We start from the raw sequence: 22410 nt of genomic DNA on the forward strand, positions 1-22410 counted from the left end.
TTACCCAAACTAATATAAACTATAGCTGAATCATGCTAGCAATTATACTAAAACAGTGTACAATCTTAAACACATACATTAATCTCCATTTTTAAACATTGAACTTGATCTAGCTTAAACTGAGACAAATAGCAAGCACCCTTAACACATGAAGGGAAGGTAAACTAATTACTTAACTCTAATACGATTGCAACTAGACACTCTACTTGAATCTTGGAATAACAGAACAAAAGATAAAATGCTACGACCAAGGGGAAAATAATACTTCCAAATCAGCAACTTAACATTAAAACAAACTAAATCACTCTAATTACGGAAAGATTCGAAATAAATAGAACCAAGACAAGAAAGGAAGATTACCTTTTCCGGGTGCAATGAACTAAGGCTTTAGGTCGCAGATTCACGCTCGAAAGACGACGAATATGGGCACGCTTAGATTAAACCAAAGTTTCGAACGTAAGGGTGAAAAAATATTAATTTCGAATGATATGCGGCTGTTGTTTTTAGGGTGAAAAGTCGTGGCTGTACAACCATCCAAAATGAATGCTAAAAGCTCCTATTTATAGGCGTGAGCTAGGGTTTCGGATTTCAAACCTTTTTGGCTCCAAAACGAAAATCAAGAGCCGTTTGAAGTCAAAATTCGATCTCTGAAGGTTAATCTTTTCTCAGAAATTTGAAAAGTACTTTTGTTTTTTTCGTTGACTCAATTAAAGAGGAGAGATGAGGGGATGTTACAGCCCTGATTCTTACTCGAAAATGGAAAAACCCATGCTCTGCCATGACCGAGAGATGGAAACGTTAGCTTAAAAAGGGCGAGGAGACCGCGGGGGTTGCTTTTCATGGAGGCGCAAAAACCCTCTCCCGAATTGAGAAGGCAACCTCTGAATTCGATGGTGAAGGGAGAAGATTTGGTCCAAAAAATAGCAAGGAGACAAAATGCCATAGAGAAAAATGAGAAAGGGAGGCGCAGATGGGAAAAAAAATGCTAGGGTTTCATATATGGTGGAGGGGTATTTTAGTCATTTAGGATAGTTAGGTTGGGACAGAATGGTATTTTCCTAATTGACTAGCCAATAAGGAGGAGACACGTGACAAGGACGTGTGGGGGGCGTGGGAGGCGTGTGCTGGTAGTGTGGGAGGTGTGTGTTGGTAGCGCGTTATTGACCATTTGGTGCGGACGTGGCGCTTGCGTGGCATCCACGTGGAAAAGTTGGATGGAATGGGTTATGGGGATTGGGCTCTCCTTTGGGCTATTATTGACCAAATTAGGACCAGATTTCATGTAAATTTGGACTTCAAAAATTAAATGACGGACACTTTTTATTTAATTATACAGTAACGCGCATTAAAATATTACTTAATATAAAATATATTTATTAGTACTCAAATAAATAAAATAAATGTGTGTATATATATATATATATATATATATATATATATATATATATATATATATATATATATATAAAAAATATTATAATAGTTGTGCAATAATATTTATAAGGTTTAAAAGTAAAAAAATGCTATCGTTCAATAAAATAAATGCCATGCGTTTTGTATAAGACGATAAATAGAAGTGTTAAGAGCGACCATCGCGATTATAATATTAAGTGCTCGCAGTATGATGAAAAATAATGATGATGATGATAATAATAATAATAATAATAATAATAATAATAATAATAGTAATAATAATAATAATAATGACGGCAATGATAACGATAATAGGCGATGACTATAGTTGGATAGTGGAAAACGACCATATTAATAGAAAGCTAATAATTGTAGTAAAGTATAAATAACTATTCTTAAGTTGTCAAAATATTAGAAGCGCAAATAAATATTTTGGAAGAAAGGCAGGACAAAATTGGGTGTCAACATACTTAGCTTGAATTGAATGGGCAGCGTATATAACTTAAGCTCGTTTTCTATAGTTTTGGGTCGGTTCGATCAAATAAAGATTTTGTGAGCAACCGACCAAGTCATCAGGGGCAGAGCTAGCATGGGAAGTATGGATTCAATATAACCCAATAAGTTTTGGTTTAAATTTTGTATGTTTGTTAAGAAATCTTTTGAACATGTACACGTAATAAATTTCAGAATTCCTAAAATTCAAATCGAGAATTTCATAAATTTCTAATCCTAAATCCACTTTATAAGCCATAGAAAAGGCCCCCATCATCTCTTCCAAGTTGCAACATCCACCATGCACAGTGAAAACTTATTGGCGTATGGTTTTTGCACCCAACCGATGAATACAAGACATGTGTCTTTTATACACAAATGTATTGCTTAATCATGATTAAAAGATATGTATTCGCACCTCATTTTTTAGTTAAATTGAAATGATTGGTGGAATATAAATACCCTGTGCTAATAAATTTTACTGACCATGCACTTACTTTTTTTTTTTTCCCTATTTCTTCATTTTCTTTTTCTAGTGCTGAATGGGCTATCTATCTTATGTGAGATTCTTTGTTGTACACTAAGGCCTCATTTGTTTACATTAAGATTAAGATATCTGAATCTGAATACACATCTGAATATTAAGATATGCATTAAAATCTAGATGTCTGAATCTGAATGCACATCTGAATATTAAGATGTTGTTTCTAGATCTGAATCTTTATGTACGATTAAGAGTGTTTGTTTTCAATATCTGAATGTGCATACGAAATTAACCAATATATCAATGAAATATTATAAAAATCTTATTTCAGCAAAATAAATTTACTTTTTGATAGAATTTTTTTTTGAATATTTATATTTGATAAATTATTTGAACTATCTATTTTTTTATAGATTTTTTTTTTGAATATTTATATTTGATAAATAATTTGAACTATCTAAAATGCAAATAAAAGTTACTGCATATATCAATATAATAAATTAGTGTAACAAGGTAACACTAATTTTTTAAAGAATCTGTGCTTATTACCTTTCTCTATCAACTGAAAGTGATAGAGAGCTATTATGGCTGAATCCCACAAGATGTTTTCTAGTAAGAAACTTTATTAAAATAAGATAAAAGGGGTAAACTTTTTGATGCTTGACACAATTTCTGAATGTTCTTTATTGTTTCTTGAAGCGTGTATTATGTATTAAGTTCCAAATTTGATTAGAGGGTTATGTAGTGTTCAAGTTTTTTTTTTTTTTTTTTTTAAATTCGTTGTTATTGTCTTATAGAGTCACTGCGATCTTTCAAAAATTGAGAAGTGGAAGTAGAGATTTTATTGAGTAGATGGATTCACTCATGTTTAATTTTTCTGGTATAGATTAGATCATGAACTAGGTAGATATACATGAGATTTCAAACAAAGTTTTTAAGAGACTCCAAAAAACTTCAAGAAAATAATTTTGCTATTACAGTTAATTAGTTAATTTTTGCGCTTTCAAGAGTTCTTGGTAAACATCAATACACCCAAGATTTTATGAATATCAAACATACTAGACTAAATTATGAAAACTTACCAGTTCAAGAGGTTAAAAATTGGTATCTGGTTGAGAAAGGATAGCTAGAGGCATAAGAAGAGAAGTCGTGGAAGATTTATGAAATAAGAGTATTATTTAAGTGAGTCTGAATGGTGTTAAGACTCTGTTATAGATCTGATTCATTCAGACCTATTCAGACCTATTAAGAGGCTTCATAAGGAAACAAAACAAATGAACTTAATGGGCTGAATCTGAATGACTAAGATTCAGACCTTAAAAACAAATGCACTTAATGGGCTGAATCTGAATGATTAAGATTCAGACCTCCATTAAGTGCAAACAAATGAGGCCTAAGAAAGAATATGTAAACCCCGATATGGAAACATAACCAGTTCTAGTAAATTTGCTTTTGGGAACATTAACATAATATCATGTCTTAATCAGTAAATTAGCTCTCATGAGTGATCACATTAATCAGTATTTAGTTTCTTTGAGGAGTAATAGATATAAGACTTTAATCTTTTATTTATTATTAGGTCATTTAAAAGGTACGTATTTATGCACAAGTTATGAATTCAAATTAAAACAGACAAAATAAGTTAAACAATACAAATAACGTAAATATATTTTATACTGTTATAGAGCCCAAAGATGGATTCAGGATTTAAAGTTTGTGAGTTTCGACCTACATGGTGAGTAGTGACCAGGGGGATTCGAACTCTTGACCAAAAGGAGCAAAGCTTTAGGGGTTACTTTTTTGTAACTGGACCAACAACATATTTTGTTAACGGGTTCCCAAGTCATATTTCTTAGTATATATTTATTGGATTTTTCAATAAAATACAGGATCCTGAAAATATATTGGGGTTCCCCGAAACCCCCATACAATACACTAAATCCGCACCTATTATAGACACTTGTGGTCCAGCCCTTCCTCAAACCCCGTGCATAGCGTGAATTTAGTGCACCAGAATTTCCTTTTTATATTTTATACTATTAGTGTAAGTAAATTTTGCAATTTCACTAAGGCCTCATTTGTTTTTATTAAGATTAAGAAAGCCTGGATTTGAATGCAAATCTGAACGATTAAGATGTCGTCCTTAGATCTGAACGCTGAATGATTAAGACTGTTTATTTTTCAATATCTAAATGTGCATAATATATTTATGTAAACATAATAAATATACAATTCAAATAATAAAGTAACAAATTAAAATATTAGTAAATAAATAAAATTTAATAAAATAAAAATATTATTTGATAACAAAATGAAATATTTATGTTTGCCAGTAATGATGGAGATGTTTGTAGTGGTGGTGGCAGGGGATTGTAGGGGTGGTGGCGGTGCGGTAGGTCTGGTGGGTGGTAGGTGCAGGGTTTATGGGGTTGGGGGGTGGTGGTGGTCTGTGGGGAGGGAGGGTAGGGTTGAGGGGTGGGTGGTGGACTGGTGGTGCATGGGTTGTGGGGTGGGTAGTGGTGGGTGGTGGGTAGGTTGGGTGTGGGGGTTGGGAATGGAGCTGGTGGTAAAAATTATCCATATGAAATAACTTTTAATAATATTAAAATTTTGTTCAAGATCTTAATCATTAAGACCTATTCAAATCAAATAAGTGCTTAAATTTTAATTTAAAAAAATGCACTAAATGACCTAAGATCTGAACCATTCAGATTCAAACCTCCATAAGTACAAACAAATGAGCCTTAACAATATAGAACGAAACACATGTCGAGAATTCACAGAAAAGGTATTATCAAGACAAAATGTTTTGTCTATCTGAGTCATCTCTTTGTCTTCTTTTAAACATTACATAGCTGGATAAAAAGTTTGAATGACAAAGTTTAATTTGTGTACTCTTCTATCTCTTTTTCATTGGTTAAAACGGATAACAAGCTTGAACGTCAAACTAATGGGAAAATTAAACGTATATTAGCTATTTGAAAAATTATTTTATTACTCGAAACGGTTGTTTTCACTGAAAATTTAAAATAAGTACTGGTTAAAGAGCGAAATAAAAAAATGGTACGCATATAAATTACAGCGGCCTAGCTGTTTCAAGTGACTGCGATAAATGAAAACTTTGGATATTTTATTTATTTAGAAGAAGATAAACTACCTGTAATAAATTGATTAGTATTTAAATGTGCAATCGTAATTAAGAGAAGAGCTTATAAGGGTGACGAAGGAAGTAAAGGTATAGAATCATGTTGGATGCCAGAGTAATGAGTTCATGCTTAAATTTTAATCTTTTTATTCCTGATCACAATTTTAAGAAATGCCGCAAGTGATAAATGTGGGAGTAACCAGTGGCGGAGCCAGATATTTTGGTAAGGTTGTTCAAATGTTGATAAGTATGTAATTTTTTTTCCGATAAATGAGTGCAATGAATTTTTTTTAATATCATCACTACACACCCGCCTAAAAATTTGTGATCCAATTGATTTCGTAAGTTATTCTTGATAAATTTCATTGCTAGAAAATTCTTATGGTGATTATAGTACCAAATGACAGCAACAACAAACAACATACCCAGTGGACGTAATCCCACAAGTTGAGAACAACAAGGGGCATTCCGAGAATGTTACAAAGCGAGAGATAACGACAAATTAAATTTCTTTTAAAAAAAAAAAAAAAAAAAAAAGAAAGAGAACAAAGTTGGATAATTAAAGAACAAAGTTGGATAATTAAAATGTTCACATAAGTAATTAAAAAAGAAAAGAGAACAAAATAAGTGGTAGCTAACCTGCTATTAAATCTCGTTGTCTTCTTTTTAACAATATGTCTTTTTCTTTTCTAGGAATAGAAGGAAAGAAGAAAGACTAAAGGAGCTTCAACAAATGAGTCCAACGTAACTCCAAATCAACATAGGAATAAACCAAATGCAAATCATAACTCAAATACAAATAGTTTAGTCGGAACATGAAAGAAAATAAGTGCAAGTACAAACCAACCAAGTAGCTTCAGGCATTGTTTGTATGTTTTCTTTTAAAGAAAGAAGATGATCAGCGTTTGACGCAAGCTTTAAACCGTGACTTTTAGATAAAATTAAACACCCTTTACCTCTAACCTATCTATCTCAATTATTTTAAGGATGTTCAAAATTTAATTTATATTCAGTTAACTATAATATCTAATCCATATACTAGTATCATTTTCCAACCAAGGATGTGCAGGTGACCACCCTTGGCCATGAGTGGCTCCGCCACTGGGAGTAACTATGTGGTGGACAAGATGAGGGAGACGAGGCTGAGATAGTTCTAGCATGTGAGGAGGAGGAGTACAGATGCCCCAGTGAGGAGGTATGAGATGTTGACGGTGATCAATAGGTTTGAAGAGAGGTAGAGGTAGACGAAGAAGTATTGGGGAGAGGTGATTAGACAAGACATTGCACACCCCAGCTTACCGAGGACATGACCTAGATAGGAGGATAGGGAGGTCGAGGATTATGGTAAAATGTTAGTAGGTAGTCGAGCGTTGTCTGCCACACTGGGACTGAGATACGGCCCAGACTCCTACGGGAGGCAGCAGTGGGGAATTTTCCACAATGGGCGAAAGCCTGACGGAGCAATGCCGCGTGGAGGTAGAAGGCCCACGGGTCGTGAACATAGTTTCCCTTATCAGTACTGTTATTATTACTCTCCTACTATTTTATTTTTCAATTTTATTATTACCCATTGTCTACTTTGCTGAGTTACCATATTATTTGTTGTCGGCTTGTTGCTACTTGTTATAGAAATAGAAAGACGGAATTGAAGAAGAAAAAGCTTTGACGTGATATATCTGACTTTCCTTAAAGAGATATCGCCCGTATACATATTGGGAAAAATAAAAGTAAATCCCTTCAAGATACAATAAAGCCCAGATTATATATGCAGATTTTTCTTTATGCTACTTCAAGAGTGAATTTGAGAGATGACTTTTCAGAATAGTCATGTCCTTTCATGAAAAGTGTCTATTCAATTTAAGACCTCTTATATTACAAACTATCTAACACTGTTTTGTTCTCTTTTATTTGTAACAGACTTCTTCACTACTGTATTTCCTTTTCATATTTGTTTTTGATATGTTTTACTTGAGCTGAGGGTCTATCGGAAGCGGTCTCTCTAGCTCCACAAAGATAGATGTAAGGCTGCATACACCCTTACTAAATAAAACCCCACATGTGAAATTACGCTGGATATGTTATTGTTATTGACGACTTAAGTGGTAAATGAAATCGTTGACTAGTTTTCAATGAAAATTGAAAAAAACCGAGTCCAATTGGAATTCAAACCTTGCTACTAATCAATTGGATATCCACTATTTCTTTGGTAACCATGTGAAAAAACTGAAAAATTCACATTTTAATGTGTAAATCGTTAGTAGGGATTTTGGAAAAAAAAGTCAAATTATGATATAAAGTAATTAAGAACAGATGACTTCAGTCTTTTCACTTGGTGGCAGCTTGATTTAGATAATCGCTTCGATTAATAAAGGTATAAATGCTCTTTAATTAAAAAAGCGAGACACCAAAGTTGAATATATTGGCCTAGTTTGACACCTTTATTTTCTTATATACTTCCATGTTAAGTAGGTTCTTTCTTTCAACAAAAATCTTTATCGAATTTCCTAAGCTTTTGCCTTTTTTCCAAGTCCCATCAACTTTAATTTCTCCAACTCTAAAATTTATGATCCCTCCTTTTTCCTTATTTTTTTTTTTCACTCACTCCTGAGTTTTTGTTTGTGCACTAGGGGTCGTTTGGTGCATGGTATAAGGTGAGATATCTCCTCATTAATTTTAAGATTAATATTGTACCATGTTCGGTAGAAGGTATAAACATGTTTGGTAGAAGGTATAAATTTATCTTGGGATTAATTTATACCTTCAACCAAACAGAGTATAAAATGAAGTCCAAACTTAATGGTGGGATATCCCACCTTATCCCATTGATCTTGAAATTATTTTATCTCACCTCTCAGATGGGATAAATTAGTCCTACGATTATAATCTCGGGATAATTCAGTCTGAGTACCAAACGACCCCTTAGGTTAAATTTTCCTATTATAATAGTTAATTTTTTATATCAAGCATGCATATGCATGACATGCAGGAGTAATATATTATAACAGGTTAAATTGTACTTATCGGTGTGTTCGGTTTGGAGGAAAATATTTTTTTTCAATTTTCACATGTTTATTGTTGGTCAAAGTATTTTTTAAAAAAATTTCTAGGGGAAAATAATCTCCTTAAAAATCAAGAAATGACTTCCGATCCCTAGGGAAAACTAGTTCTATAAGTGACATTCCATACTAATTGCTGCCCAACCTCACCCCCGCACCCACCACCCTCAAAACATCCACCCACCTCCATCTCATAGTGTATACTTAAATTATATATAAATTCTCTCGGATCAGTATTTCTATTTCCTTACCGAACACCAGAATATAGTAAGAAAACAACTATTTCTCGTAAAAATATATTCCTTTATTGCAGCCACATCCCTAATGTAAAAATTTATGACGCTCTCAACATACATAACTTAAAAATCTTTTTTCTTTCCTTCCTTCCTATCTGCTTCCTTTACAAACCACATTGATTAGGTGTTTTGTATGATCTCTAGTGGGCTCTTGGTGGGGAGGGATTTTTTTCTCAGATTATTACATGGCAAAATTGATCAAAAACTCAAAAATCTCCACATTTAAATCTCAATCTTTCCTTTTCTTATGTACCCTTTTCTTCATTTTCCTCATCCTTGTTCATACATATCCTCCTCCTTCTAATGTAACAATGAAATTTCACTCAAGAAAGATCCCGATAAATAATCCTCAGGACTCATCATTTACTCATAGAGAATTTGAAGTTGGTGATCATGAAGTTCCAAGAGGACCAAATCCTATATCAAATCGGTAAGTTCATGATCCTTTTTTTTTTGGATATATATATTTTTTTTTAAATATACGTAGTTGATCGGGCCAGATAGCCCTTTCTTCGAGCAAATAACTATATCTGGCATATCCATTTATGTAAGCCAGCGAGTCAAGAGAGAATCTAAGATTTAGATTTGATGAGTTTAATATTTATGCTCTCACCATTGAATTTATTGTACTTTTGCAATTATGAGTTAGAAGTTAGTATCTATTGTAATTTTAGTAATTTTTCACATATCTACTTATGTACCTTTTGTGTCAAAATATTGAATTCAGTTAAACCCGTTGGAACTATATTTGGTTCGTGTTAGACAAGCTACATACATGGAAAGAGAAGAAGATTAGAAGAAAGAAGCTCGAAAAGAAATAGTTTGGCTTTCAGTCTCAAACCGGTTTAGTGTAAGCGTGTTCGTTATCAAGTCAATTCGCAAAACGACACCTTATCCCCTATTTTACTGCTGTTATTGGCATAGAGTTAGCCAAGACTTCTTCCTCGAGTTATATATGTTGATGAAGATTTTGTAAAGGTAATCACTGAATGTTTATATTTAGTGATCATTAATACAACTAGTTGTTTTCTTCAAAGGAGTTCAATTTTGTTAATCACATTATTTCTTGTTATTGTCACCACAGTTAGCTAGCATTTGCCCTTGTTTTTTCCTCCCCTTTTTCTCTCTACTATGTCTTTTTTTTTTGTTTGTTTGTTTTCTTCCTTGTTTTTTTCTTAAAAGTACTCTACTGGGACTTGTATAGCATGAGAAAAGTATTACTATTTCACACACATTGGTTTATACTCCCTCCGTTCACTTTTACGTACTCGTTCACTATACCAAAAATAAATTTTCACTTTTACTTGTTCATTTTCGCATATCAAGACAAAAAAAATTATTTTTCCTTAATATTAATTACTTTTTCCAAATCATTTTTCAAATCCATTAAGACTATACACCAACTGATATGGGTATCATGGTCAATTATGCACTTTATTTATCATTTCTTAAAAGATGTGCAAAGTTCATAGTGGACAGGTAAAAATAAAAAGAGGAGTAAAGGTTTTTGTATGTTCCAATTTTTTAGTAAGTCTTGAGCATTGACAATATGATGAATCGAGTAGGGAATACAAATTTTCTTTTTCTTTTCTCGCGAATGACACTACAACATAATGCATATAAAGCTACAGAATACTTTGTAGCTAAATATGAAAATTTCTGTGGCTAAACACTTTAGCTACAAAAAAAGTTTCCGTAGCATTCGTAGCAAAATGTAGCGTAGCTAAATATTAGCTACAGACTTTACATTGGCCGTGGCTAAGGACTAATACTTATAGCTATGATTTTTTTTTTTATTTTTTTTTGTATTGTAGCTAGGATGGAAAAAGTTTTTGCCACGAAAGGCACTTATGGCAAGTGATTTTATTCTTTTGCAACGACGAACAATATTTGTAGCTATCTTTATATTGTAGCCACAAGGTTTTGTATTGTATAGTAGCAAATAGCTTAATTTATTTGCCACATAAACTCAAATTTTATAGCTATTTCTATAGCTTAGTCTCTTGGCAATAGTACTCATATTTAGTTACGGATATAAAAATTCATAGCTAGGAATTAAAGTATTTGCCACAAAACATTCTCGTATTGTAGCTAAGAATCCATACCTTTAGCCATGAAATACATAGAATCATAGCAAAAGAGTTTCTTCATTTGCTACGAAAAGTGAAAATCTATAGCCATGTCCTTATTACGTGGCAATTATATATCTATTTAGCTACGAAGTCAAAAAAAATTATAGCTACTAATTAATTTCTTTTCTGCAAATATTATTAGCCACAATAATTCATATAATGTAATTGAGAATTTATTTTTACCATGAAATTGATAGATAATTATAGCAGAATATATTCTTCAATTGTTTAATAAAGGAGAAACATAAAAAATAAAAAAATAAAAAACTTCAAAAAGGCTTCAAAATATTGAAATATTATTTTATTCAAACATGAATTTGCTTTACAAGAGAAAAATAATTGTTTATGTCCTCGTCGATTTTGATGTTTTAAGCACTCCTCCAAAAGCTTCGATGATCATCGATCTCGAGTTGCAAACATGATTCGAAATTTTCTTCCTCATTTATCTAAATCTGCTATCTAGTTATCCATTTCTTTCTTCATTCATCAACTTGTACCTAAGCATACCCTTTAACTTTTTCCACTCGTTCGTTTGCTTCTTTTCTGGTCGATTCTACTATACATATCCACGCTTCCTAAAAAATTATACATGAGTTAGCTAGATATGATTAAATAAAAAGGCAAGTTTGTCTAACTAAAAAAGATTTAATATTAATATTGCACAAAAATTTATATAATTACCTGGATAAACAAATTCTTCTACATGTTGTGAGGACAAATTTTCTTTACCAAATGTTTTCTTAGAACTTATAAAAGATTTCACATCATGATTGTCAGTCAAGCGATTAGTTCTTTTTCGAAAACCATTCCGACCCATGTCTAATTATAAACAAACCTTTATAACACATTAAAATATTTAGATGAGTTTATATCAATATTTATTGAGTAGAACTTCAAATTGTAAAATATTTTATCAAATTACAGTTTTTTATAAAGAAAAATAAATGTGAACAAAGCAACTCAATTAGTAGAATGATGCATACGATTTTTTTGAAAAAAGACGAACAACAGCAAGAAAAATCAGTACACTCAACTCATATAATATAGGAGATGAAAGTTTATTGTTCCACTTGCCTTTATTTGCATTTTTAAATAGTTTGGTCAAATATTTATTTATATTATATGCATTTACTATCCCCTGCCTTGTAAAAGAATGAGCAGGAAGTAAGTTTCGCCACTTATCGTCTCCTGCCTTCACTGTTATAAGCACGAAAATTACCACTTAATTAGAGAAATCTCATTTTTTTTTTTTTTTAAAATTACCTTTAAAATGACTTGATAGTGTAATTTTAAATGTATAAAAGTCAAATTCATAAGAAAATTCTAACCGGATGAAGTTTGAAACAACACGATTTTTACTAAAAAGAATCTAGACCGAAAACCATCTTAAAACATGATTAGACAAAAAAACAAAACAGTACATTTCTTGTCATGTGATAGAATTTGATTATGCACGAGATTTAAAAAAGAAAGACTTTTCAATTGTGATATAACAAACCATAATATTCATATAGTTATAAATTATCTCATTACAAGTAAATAAAAATAAAAATTAAATTACTTCTAAATATAAAATATATTGTTCTTTTTTAGGACAAATGAGACAAAGGGAGGATGAGTAATAATTTTCACGAGCCTAACAATAATGCAATGATACGTGTTACACAGCATTAGCCCTACCGCTTCTAATGTGTGAGTTAAAAAGGATGTACACTTTATATTCACTGACAGAATTTTTACAATATTAATGCAATTTAGTATGCTCTAAATTAAAAGTCATATATACAGGGTTTGAGTCAGTAACAGAGCTAGAATTTTTATTGAAGGGTGACAAAATATTAAAAAATAAATATACGAAAAAATTAAGAGAATTTAACACCTAGTATGTAACATATATATATATATATATATATATATATATATATATATATATATATATATATATATATATATATATATGTATAGAGTGTAATTTTCCAGCAAAAGGTATCGGTCACTCAGTTTACACCCCTTATTGGTTTAGGTAAAGTTATTGAATTCACATAAACTCATAATCATGCCTCTGGATTCATCCCTACATGCAGCATGAAGGTCATAATATAATTTTTTTACACCTCAATACATAAAATTAAAGATTAGTTAATTAACAGAGACGGATAGTCGTCCAGGTTCAATATTGGACTCCCCAAGTGATGGATTATTGGTGCAGGTTGGGAACATGAACTGTTTGTGCAACTTTGTCTCTATGTCTTTCTTCTGAATGTCCCACCAGATTGATGGATCTTATCAGTTAAGCTTTTATAAATATTATTATTACTGTACTATTATTATAGTACTATATATATAGTTCCATTTCTCTTCACAAACAGACCATACATAGCTAGTTGCTCCACATACCTATAAACCCCCCAAAAGAAAAAAAAATATGGAAATGGAAGTTGGAAGCATAAAGAAGAAGCAAGAGATGGAAATATTTCATGTGTTTCATAAGGTTCCTTCAGGTGATGGCCCTTATGTTCGAGCCAAGCACGCTCAGGTTGGTTGTTTTTGCAAGTATAACTTCTTTTTTTTTCTTGAGTAGGAGTGCAAATAATTTTACAAAAGTATCAAGTCAATAAAGATACTTACACCTTTATAAGTAACCATTTATATAAAGTAAGTAAGATTGGTTATTTTTTTAGTGCAACTTTTAGGTTTTAATGGTATAAATTTGTTTCAGACTATCAGCTATAATTACTTGTAACTTCTTCTATAGGGTCAGATTAGTTACCTAAAAGATAAAGATAAAAGATATTATCTACATAACATATTAAAATTATACTGATATATATAGGGCGTATAAGTTACATCCTATTTTTGCTAGGATTTAGTTTAGAACTTTTGCTAAAAAATAAGCATATTATATACTGGGATTTAGTTTAGAAATTTGTTTAAGTGACTTATGTTTTCATCATGTTTCTAATTTTACAAATCATGGATAGTCAATTTTTGTTCTTTTAGGAGACTCGTTAGTTATAAAAAGATTTGCACCGTCATTAGCTCAAGGAGCAATAATAAAAAAGTGCTAATGACAATGGAACTCCTGCAGATAATAAGAAGCTCAAAGGATGAAGTCCTTTTTTTTTTTTTTTCCCCTTTGAAATTCCACTGTAATAGTGCCAATAAAAATAGAAAATGAGAGATCCAAAGTAATAAGAAAATTTATCTCCGCTGGACTCTTTTGTAATGACTTGATGAGCTGAAAAAAGAGATACTTCCTCCGTTTTAATTTATGTGAATTTATTTGACTGAGTACGGGATTTAAGACAAAGGAGAAGGCACATATATAGTATCGCTATAAATCATTGCATAAAAGTAAATTGTTTACAAATAAGGCAAGGAATCATTTTTTTGGCATGAATTAAAATGGAAATATGTTCACATAAATTGAAACAGGGTGAGTATTACATTTTAATTTTTTGCTTCGTGCCCGGCGGAGAGTGAGCTTCCTGATTGTCTTTTTCTTTCTATAAACAGAACTCCAACTATCAAACCCGTCCCATCCGGCTCCTCACTCGAGATATCTTAATTAGTGTAGCGAAGTTATACACTCTTTGTTACTACTATCATACCAATGATCCTCACCTAAAGAATAATTAATTCATAATAAATATAATTACTTACCTGAAAAATAAAGCGTACAGCGTGATATATATAATAAAAAAGTTAAACTACACTAATAATTTAAAAGTTCTTAATTAAATACACTATTAATGTAAGTTAAAATTCTTGAAAATAAGCTGATGCACTAAAAGTGATTTGACATGATATTTTCAGCTAGTTATGAAGGACCCAGAAGGATCAATAATATGGTTTTGGGAAGCCATAAAAACAAGGGACAGAGTAGACAGTGCACTAAAGGACATGGCAGTTGTGATGAAGCAATTGGATAGATGTGAAGAAGCCATTGAAGCTATCAAGTCTTTTAGATGGCTTTGCTCTAAACATGCTCAACACTCCCTTGATAATGTCCTCCTCGATCTGTTCAAGGTATTTACATTACAGATTTAAGCTATAGTTCATCTTAATCTGATTGTGTGAAGATAAATACACACTCATAGTTATGCTGTTCGGAATATTCTTCAAAGAGGTTGTCCCAATTGTGTCGGATTCTTCAAAAATACATTATTTTTTAAAAATTTGACACTTATGTTGCTATATTTTTGAAGAGTCTGAATAACATAGACCAAGCCCTTATTTATTTGCAACAATTAATTAAGATTTTGATTTTAATCATTTAGATCTTAATTATAAAAGGCATTTTTTTACGTACTACCACTTAATGAGTTTGACTATATATGAGTGACTAAAATCTGTAGTAAATTTAATTCCATATGCATGCTTACCATTACTGCTGTCACCTACCATTATCTACTATTGCTACCATCACTCACCCTTACCACCTCCCACAACCACCATCCTCATCAGCCACAACCACCAGTAGCCACCATTTACGGTTATACCTCCAACCATCAGTACCACAACAATAACAACAATCACTATCAACATCCTTCGCTATATACCGCCTATCATCATCATTCAACACCAATATCGTTAGTTATCACTATTAATCTTATCCACCGCAACTATTGACTGTCACCGCCAACTATCACCATCAACCCTTACTGTCAGCCATCATCACCACTAGCTACTACTTACAACATCATCATTAGTGAACATCATCCCTAATCAGCAGCCACAGGTCACACCGCTAGCCATTGCCGTCAGCGACCATCATACAATTTCTTAAATAATATTTTATTCCGCTATACTAAACACAGCCTAAGTGTGATTAATAATCTTTTGTATCCATCCAAACACTATGCACGTAGTGACATCATATAATTTCTTTGAATATGTAGAAATGCGGAAAAGTAGACGAACAAATAGTGTTATTAAAGCAAAAACTGAGGCAGGTATACGAAGGGAAGCTGTTCAATGGTAGGCCTATTAAAATTGCCAGATCTCATGGAAAGAAGATTCAAGTTACTATCGGCCAAGAGACTGCCAGAGTTCTGGTAAAATCACACCCTCTACTTTATTTAATTTAGTTGTTTGCGCATAGCTGTGGAGTCAGGATTTAAAGTTTATGGGTTTAGAACTTTAGTCCTTTTAAAGTTACTAGATTCTAAATTAATTATTTATGCAAATTCAATAGATTTTTAAAACAAATATATGATTTGGACCAAAGCTAATGAGTTCAGCCGAATATGTAACCGAAGCACTAGCTCCAACCCTATTTGCACATATTTATCACTGACATTTTAATTGGTGTCGACGTTATGTATCAGACAGAGGCAGATCTAGAATTTAATACATTGTGATATTGAGTCTCACATCATTTGTGGGATGGGAACATGGACTCATAATAACTCTCATGAGCTAGCATTTAGAGTTGAGTTAGGCTGAAGGTTCATATTTTTTTATTATGGTATCAAAGGCAGACACATCCATTTTATTATTCGATATTAGGCCCCGCCTTATATTGATCACCCTCTAGATGTCCAGTCCTAGGGGGTTGAGTTCCACATCATTTGTAGGATGAGAACATGGACTCCTTATATGTCTTGGGCAATCCTTCCCCATGAGCTAACTTTTGAGGTTGAGTTAGACCCAAGATCTATTCTTTGTCAAATGAGAGCTCAAAATTCTACAACAAACAATTTGATCCACTAGATTTGAACTCTACTATTTGTACTTATTTAATCGATTTTCTTCGATATACATATGTTCCGAGCCAAAACCACTTGATTTGAATGAATATGTAATCTATCTACGTACATCTACCACTAGTGTCAGCAATAGTGGCAGACAAACCCTACACTTGATTTGATTTATATATAATTTAGAAATTCTGAAAAAGTATATATTGATTATACGTTGATTACACACACACAAAAAATAATCTTTACACACATAGCTAGTCAGATTTTCTATTTAATTTTTTTTAACAGGCATATAAAAATCAGTATATATAAATTATACGCTAATATATATATATATATATATATATATATATATATATATATATATATATATATGGATTATACATTTAGGGCTCGTTTGGTATGATGGATAAGCAAAAAATAGTTCCTGGATAAAAATTAGTCTTGCTTATCCCACGTTTGGTTAGAAAAAAAGCTGGGATAACTAATCCCGGGATTAGTTATCCCGGGATTATAGTGTTTTTTTATCCCACCTTGAGGGTGAAATAACTAATCCCGGGATAACTTATCCCAAGATTAGTTATCCCGGGATAAGTTTTTTCCAACCAAACGAGCCCTTAGATTAACTCTTGTAAGTAGTAATTTGTGCTTTTGCAGGGTAATTTGGGCTGGGCTTATATGCAAAAAGGAAATTTTATGGCGGCAGAAGTGGTGTTGAAGAAAGCCCAAATGATTTATGCAGACAGCAACAAGGCTTGCAACCTGGCCCATTGCTTGATCAAGGAAGCCCGATTTGATGAGGCCCGTTATATTCTCGAAGATGTTTGGAGAGGTAAATATTCAGGTTCTGATGATACAAAAATAAGGAATCGAGTTGAGGAATTGTTGTTGGAATTGGACTTGAAACAACCTCCACCCTTCTTGAAAAATATACCGGGCCTTGATTTGGATGATGATTTTGTAAATGGGTTTGAACAATTGATTAATGAATGGGCCCGGCCCAAATCAAGAAGACTACCAATATTTGAGGAAATTTCTACATTCAAGGATCAATTGGCCTGTTGATTGATTTCTGTTTTGAAGATTTGGGTTTAGGGTTCAGTATGGTTCAGATGTTAATAGTCCAAATTAGATGTATGTAAAATATGTCCTATAATATGTATAAATTGTAATGTAAATTAAATTTGTAATGTAAATTAAATTTTGGGACACATTTTGGGGAATGAATCTACTCAGCTTACTTGAATGAGCGTGTACCTTTTATTTTTTCTAGGGAAATGGTACAAATATATCTCTCTAACTTTGCGATTTAGAGCAGATATATCTATCGTTAAAATTGTGGTGTATATATACCCCTGTCATTACATAATTGGTGCAAAATATACCCTTTCGCCGAGGGAAATTTTCTTAATTAAAATAAAAGCTATCAAGAGTATATTTGCAACTTTTCGCAGCGGTCATGGATATATTTGCGCCTTCTCACACACATGAATATTTTTTTTGACTTTGTTAATTCAACGATTAATTTGGATTCACTACTTTGATGATTGAATTCTTTTTGTGCTTATCTTCTTATTAAATCTATCATAGATGACTCGAATTATTTTTATGCAGATGCAAAGAATAAATTGCAATTTGGTCACTTATAATTATTGGGAGTAAATAAGGAATCTTGAGATTTTGGTAAAATTATTTAATGTTTTAATTTAATCCAACAAGGCGGCATGAACAAATTTGAGGAAATGAAGAGGATGGGTAATGGAGAGGAGCAGGATCTACGAGTGCTAGGCAAATACAAAATATATGCTTCTTTCTAGTGCGAGAATAAATTTCATATATTTCTGTATTTTGAGATTGAAAGTTTCCAAAGTAAGGTGACAAGATAACTTGGTCATTTTCAGAAAGTAAACCCCAAAGCCATTAATTTATAGTTTTATACTCCCAATTTATATGACTCATATTTCTCTTTAGTTAGCCTCATAAAAAAAATACATTTATATATTTAGAATTAAAAAAGAATGAATCCTTTCTCGAAGCCTGCAGGAATGATTTGGAAGATCCAAAATCAAAAATAGGCAGTATTTGCTAGCAACAACATAATGGAGATGATTAATCATCTGTTTTCGGAAGAAATCGAAGAATTTTTTAGGAATCCTACAAGATCTGTTCATCCATTTTTCTCTAATAGATGGCCAGAACTTCATCTGGGTTCGAATCCTATTGAAACGTCCACTAGAGATTAGAAATTGTTGAAGAAACAACAAGATCTTTCTTTTGTCCCTTCCAGGCGATCGGAATCTAACTTCACATTCTCATTTTACCCTTAATAAAATTTCTTAAAGTAAAAAAAGGTCTAACATATTTAGACCATAAATTTTAAAAATCAATCAAAATCTCAAGATTCCTTATTATTCCCAATAATAATAAGTGACCAAATTGCAATTTATTTTTTGCATTGGCATAAAAGTAATTCGGAAAATCTATGGTAGATTTAATAAGAAGATGAACGAAAAAAGCAATTTGATCATCAAGCAATAAATTCAAATTGATTTGACTTAACATAGGGAAAAAGAATTCATGTGTGAGAAGGTGCAGAAATGCAGGGGAAGAGGCGTATGCGTAACAATAGGCCGCCGTGGTCCTGGATTAACGTTCCCAACGCGTAGAGAGCGCTTAGTAGACACATTTCTTTATGTGTGAGAAGATGCAAATATATCCATGAACTTTGCGAAAAGGTGTAAATATACCCCTATAGTTGCCTTTATTAAATTAAAAATATTTCGTCAACGAAAAGGATATATTTGCCCCATTTGTGTAACGACAGGGTATATGCACCATTTTTTTAATGAGGGATATATCTGCGTTAAATCACAAAGTTGAGGGGTATATTTACACCTTTTTTCTTTTTTCTATTATTAGTGTAGGTTAAAATGTAATGATAATAAAAAAGAACTTTTATACTGAAGTGCAAATAAATTAAGTTCGTTTTCTATAATTGGGCTAGTTTCGATCAAACAATTTTTTTTTTTTTTTTGTGAGCAACCAACCAAGTCATCAGGGGCGGAGCTAGCATGGAAAGTATGAATTCAGCAAAACTTAGAAGTTTGATCAAAATTCTGTATGTTTGTTTAGAAATCCAGTGAATATTTATATATGATGAACTATAGAAATCATAAAAATCGCTGTCAGTTTATGGAACAAAATGCTAATGTGCTACCAAAGCCACCCATTTTCAGCAACTGAATGGGACTCGTTTATGCAATGGTGCACTCAAAAAGGCAAAGGGAAACTCAGGGTGTGTTTGGTATGGAGGAAAACATTTTTCGGAAAATGTTTTCCAATTTTTCCATATTCGTTTGATCAAAAATTTTTAAAAACATTTTCTTTAGGAAAACAAGTTCCTCAAAAATGGGGAAAATGACTTCTCCAATAAAAGTAGGAAAAACAAGTCTATAAGTGCATTCCACCAACCACCCAACCCACCCCCAACCACTCCTACCACCCCACCCCACCCACCCACCCCTGCCCCACCCCCTGGCAAAAAAAAAATTATTTTTGTTTTGAAAAAAAAAAGTTTTGAATTTTTTTTTTGGTTTTTTGCACCACCCCACCCCACCCCCACGCGCAATCAAACCCCACCCCCCCGCCCCACCCACCCTCACCCCATCCTCACCCCACCCACCCTCTTCCCCCACCCCCAACCCAAAAAAAAATTAATTTTGTTTTGAAAAAAAGTTTTGATTTTTTTTGTTTTTGCACCACCCCACCCTCCCTGCCCCCCACCCAAAAAAAAAAAAAATTGATTTTGTTTTGAAAAAAAAAGTTTTGATTTTTTTTTTGTTTTTTGTTTTTTGCACCACCCCACCTTGCCCCCCCCCCACCACTGCCCCCAGCCCAGCCCACCCCACCCCCTCCCAAAAAAAAAATTTGTTTTGAATTTATTTTTTCTTTGGTTTTTTGCCCCACCCCCACCCCCCTTTCCCGACACCCCACCACCCCCTCCAAAAAAAATTGAGGGTGGGGGGTTGGTGTGGTATGGGTCCACACCGGGGTGGGGGGTGGGGAGGGGGGGATGTGGTGGTTTAGAAAATCCAGAAAAAAATTAAATACTTCAAAAAAAAATTGGGGTTGGGGGTTGGGGGGTGGGATTGGGGTGGAGTTTTGGGGCTTGGGTGGGTATTTTCCTGAAAATTTTTTCTACCAACCAAACGAACATGAGAAAATAAGTAAGAAATTCACTTATTTTCCAAGCTACTACAACGAACATGAGAAAATAAGTAGAAATTCACTTATTTTCCAAGAACACATTTTCCTTCATACCGAACACACCCTCAATCAACACAAGTATTCATGCAGAATGTGCTTATTCAATGTGGATAGAGAGGAACAACAGAGTGTTTGAGCAAACGTGTAAGAATGTTGATAGTTTGGCAAGAGAGATAGCCTATATATGTCATGTTAGAAACCCTTAGGGATGTAGAACCTTACTGTCTACTTAGGACATATGTTAGAGCTCCAGACTAGCTGTGATACGTTGAGACCAAAGCATGCTGTGCTGGCTGCTTGATTTTTAACGTTTCATTGGTAATTAACGCAATCCTTAGTTATCCAAAAAAAAAAAAAAAAAAAAAAAAAAAAAAACCATAAAATTTAAATTGAGACATCCATAAATATTAAATCCTGAATCCACATCTGCAAGTCATAGGAAAAGCCACCATCACCTCTTCCATGTTCTAACGTCCATCATGCATGCACAAGAAAGCTTCCACGCTCGAATGTTTACACCCGAACAATAAATGCAAGAAGTGTCTTTTATGCACAAACTAATTACTTAACCAAGACTTAATGATATATTTTCTTACTTTAATTTTTAATTAAACAAAAATAATTAATTGAGTGTAAATACCTTGTACGGATAAGTTTTTACACACCATGCACCTAATTTTCTTCTTTCCTTCCTTTCATTTTCTAGTGCTGAATGGCTCTCTATCTTATGCAAGATTCTTCGTTGTACACTGGGAAAGAATATGTCAACCCCAATATGGGAACATAACCAGTTCTAGTAAATTTCCTTTTAGGAATCTAATATAATATCATGTCTTAAGTTCGTAAGATTTAGATGTTAATTATTTAAAATTTAGATGTTAATTATTTAAAATTAGATGTAGATATGTAGAAATTGTAATGTTAAATTAGAACTTGTGGGTTGTAGCACAGTTTGTTAAATGAATTTACACATCTTGAGTTGAATGGGCGGTGTATATAATTTAAGCTCGTTTTCTATAGTAACAAAGATTTTGTGAGCAACAGTTCAAGCCATCAGGGGCGGAGCGCTAGCATGCAGGGAAAGTACGGGGATTTGACTGAATCCAATAAATTTAGTCTAAATTCTACATGATTGTTTGAGAAATTTATTGAATATGTACACATAATAACTCCAAAGTAGGTTTACATGAACAAATGTTCCTCTCCCTAGGTCATGTATAGCAATTGCGTATATTTCTTCAAAGTTAGATATACATGTGTGCGCCTGCCGAATAATGATTATTAAGTGCTTCTTTACAAGTAAAGTTGGGGGTTCAAATTTCATTTGTCTTAGTATTTCTTCTTTTTCATGTTCCTACAATTAAGCTCTGATTTCAGATCTCACGTCTTTCTTGTTATTTTTTTTTCCAGAACTGGGTTCA

General features: G+C 32.8%; 1 protein-coding gene and 1 long non-coding RNA gene across 3 annotated transcripts; both read left to right on the forward strand.

The window, feature by feature from the left end:
- Positions 1-8754: 8754 nt before the first annotated feature.
- On the forward strand, positions 8755-9925 carry LOC132050583 (uncharacterized). The gene is made up of 2 exons (XR_009413455.1): positions 8755-9316; positions 9614-9925. It is a non-coding gene; the product is annotated as an uncharacterized LOC132050583 (long non-coding RNA).
- A 3438-nt stretch (positions 9926-13363) lies between these two features.
- On the forward strand, positions 13364-18033 carry LOC132050582 (protein SULFUR DEFICIENCY-INDUCED 1-like). 2 transcript variants are annotated; one of them, XM_059441937.1, is made up of 4 exons: positions 13364-13554; positions 14835-15047; positions 15974-16075; positions 17381-18033. In XM_059441937.1, the coding sequence occupies exons 1-4, from the start codon at positions 13444-13446 to the stop codon at positions 17786-17788; spliced, it is 834 nt and encodes a 277-aa protein (XP_059297920.1). In that variant the 5' UTR covers positions 13364-13443; the 3' UTR covers positions 17789-18033. The 2 variants fall into 2 exon arrangements, with proteins under 2 accessions (XP_059297920.1, XP_059297919.1); XM_059441936.1 differs by having other exon boundaries at positions 13367-13554; positions 15920-16075.
- The last annotated feature ends 4377 nt before the right edge of the window (positions 18034-22410 follow it).

The sequence above is a fragment of the Lycium ferocissimum genome, chromosome 3 (genome assembly GCF_029784015.1).
Source record: "Lycium ferocissimum isolate CSIRO_LF1 chromosome 3, AGI_CSIRO_Lferr_CH_V1, whole genome shotgun sequence".
Taxonomy (NCBI): domain Eukaryota; kingdom Viridiplantae; phylum Streptophyta; class Magnoliopsida; order Solanales; family Solanaceae; genus Lycium; species Lycium ferocissimum.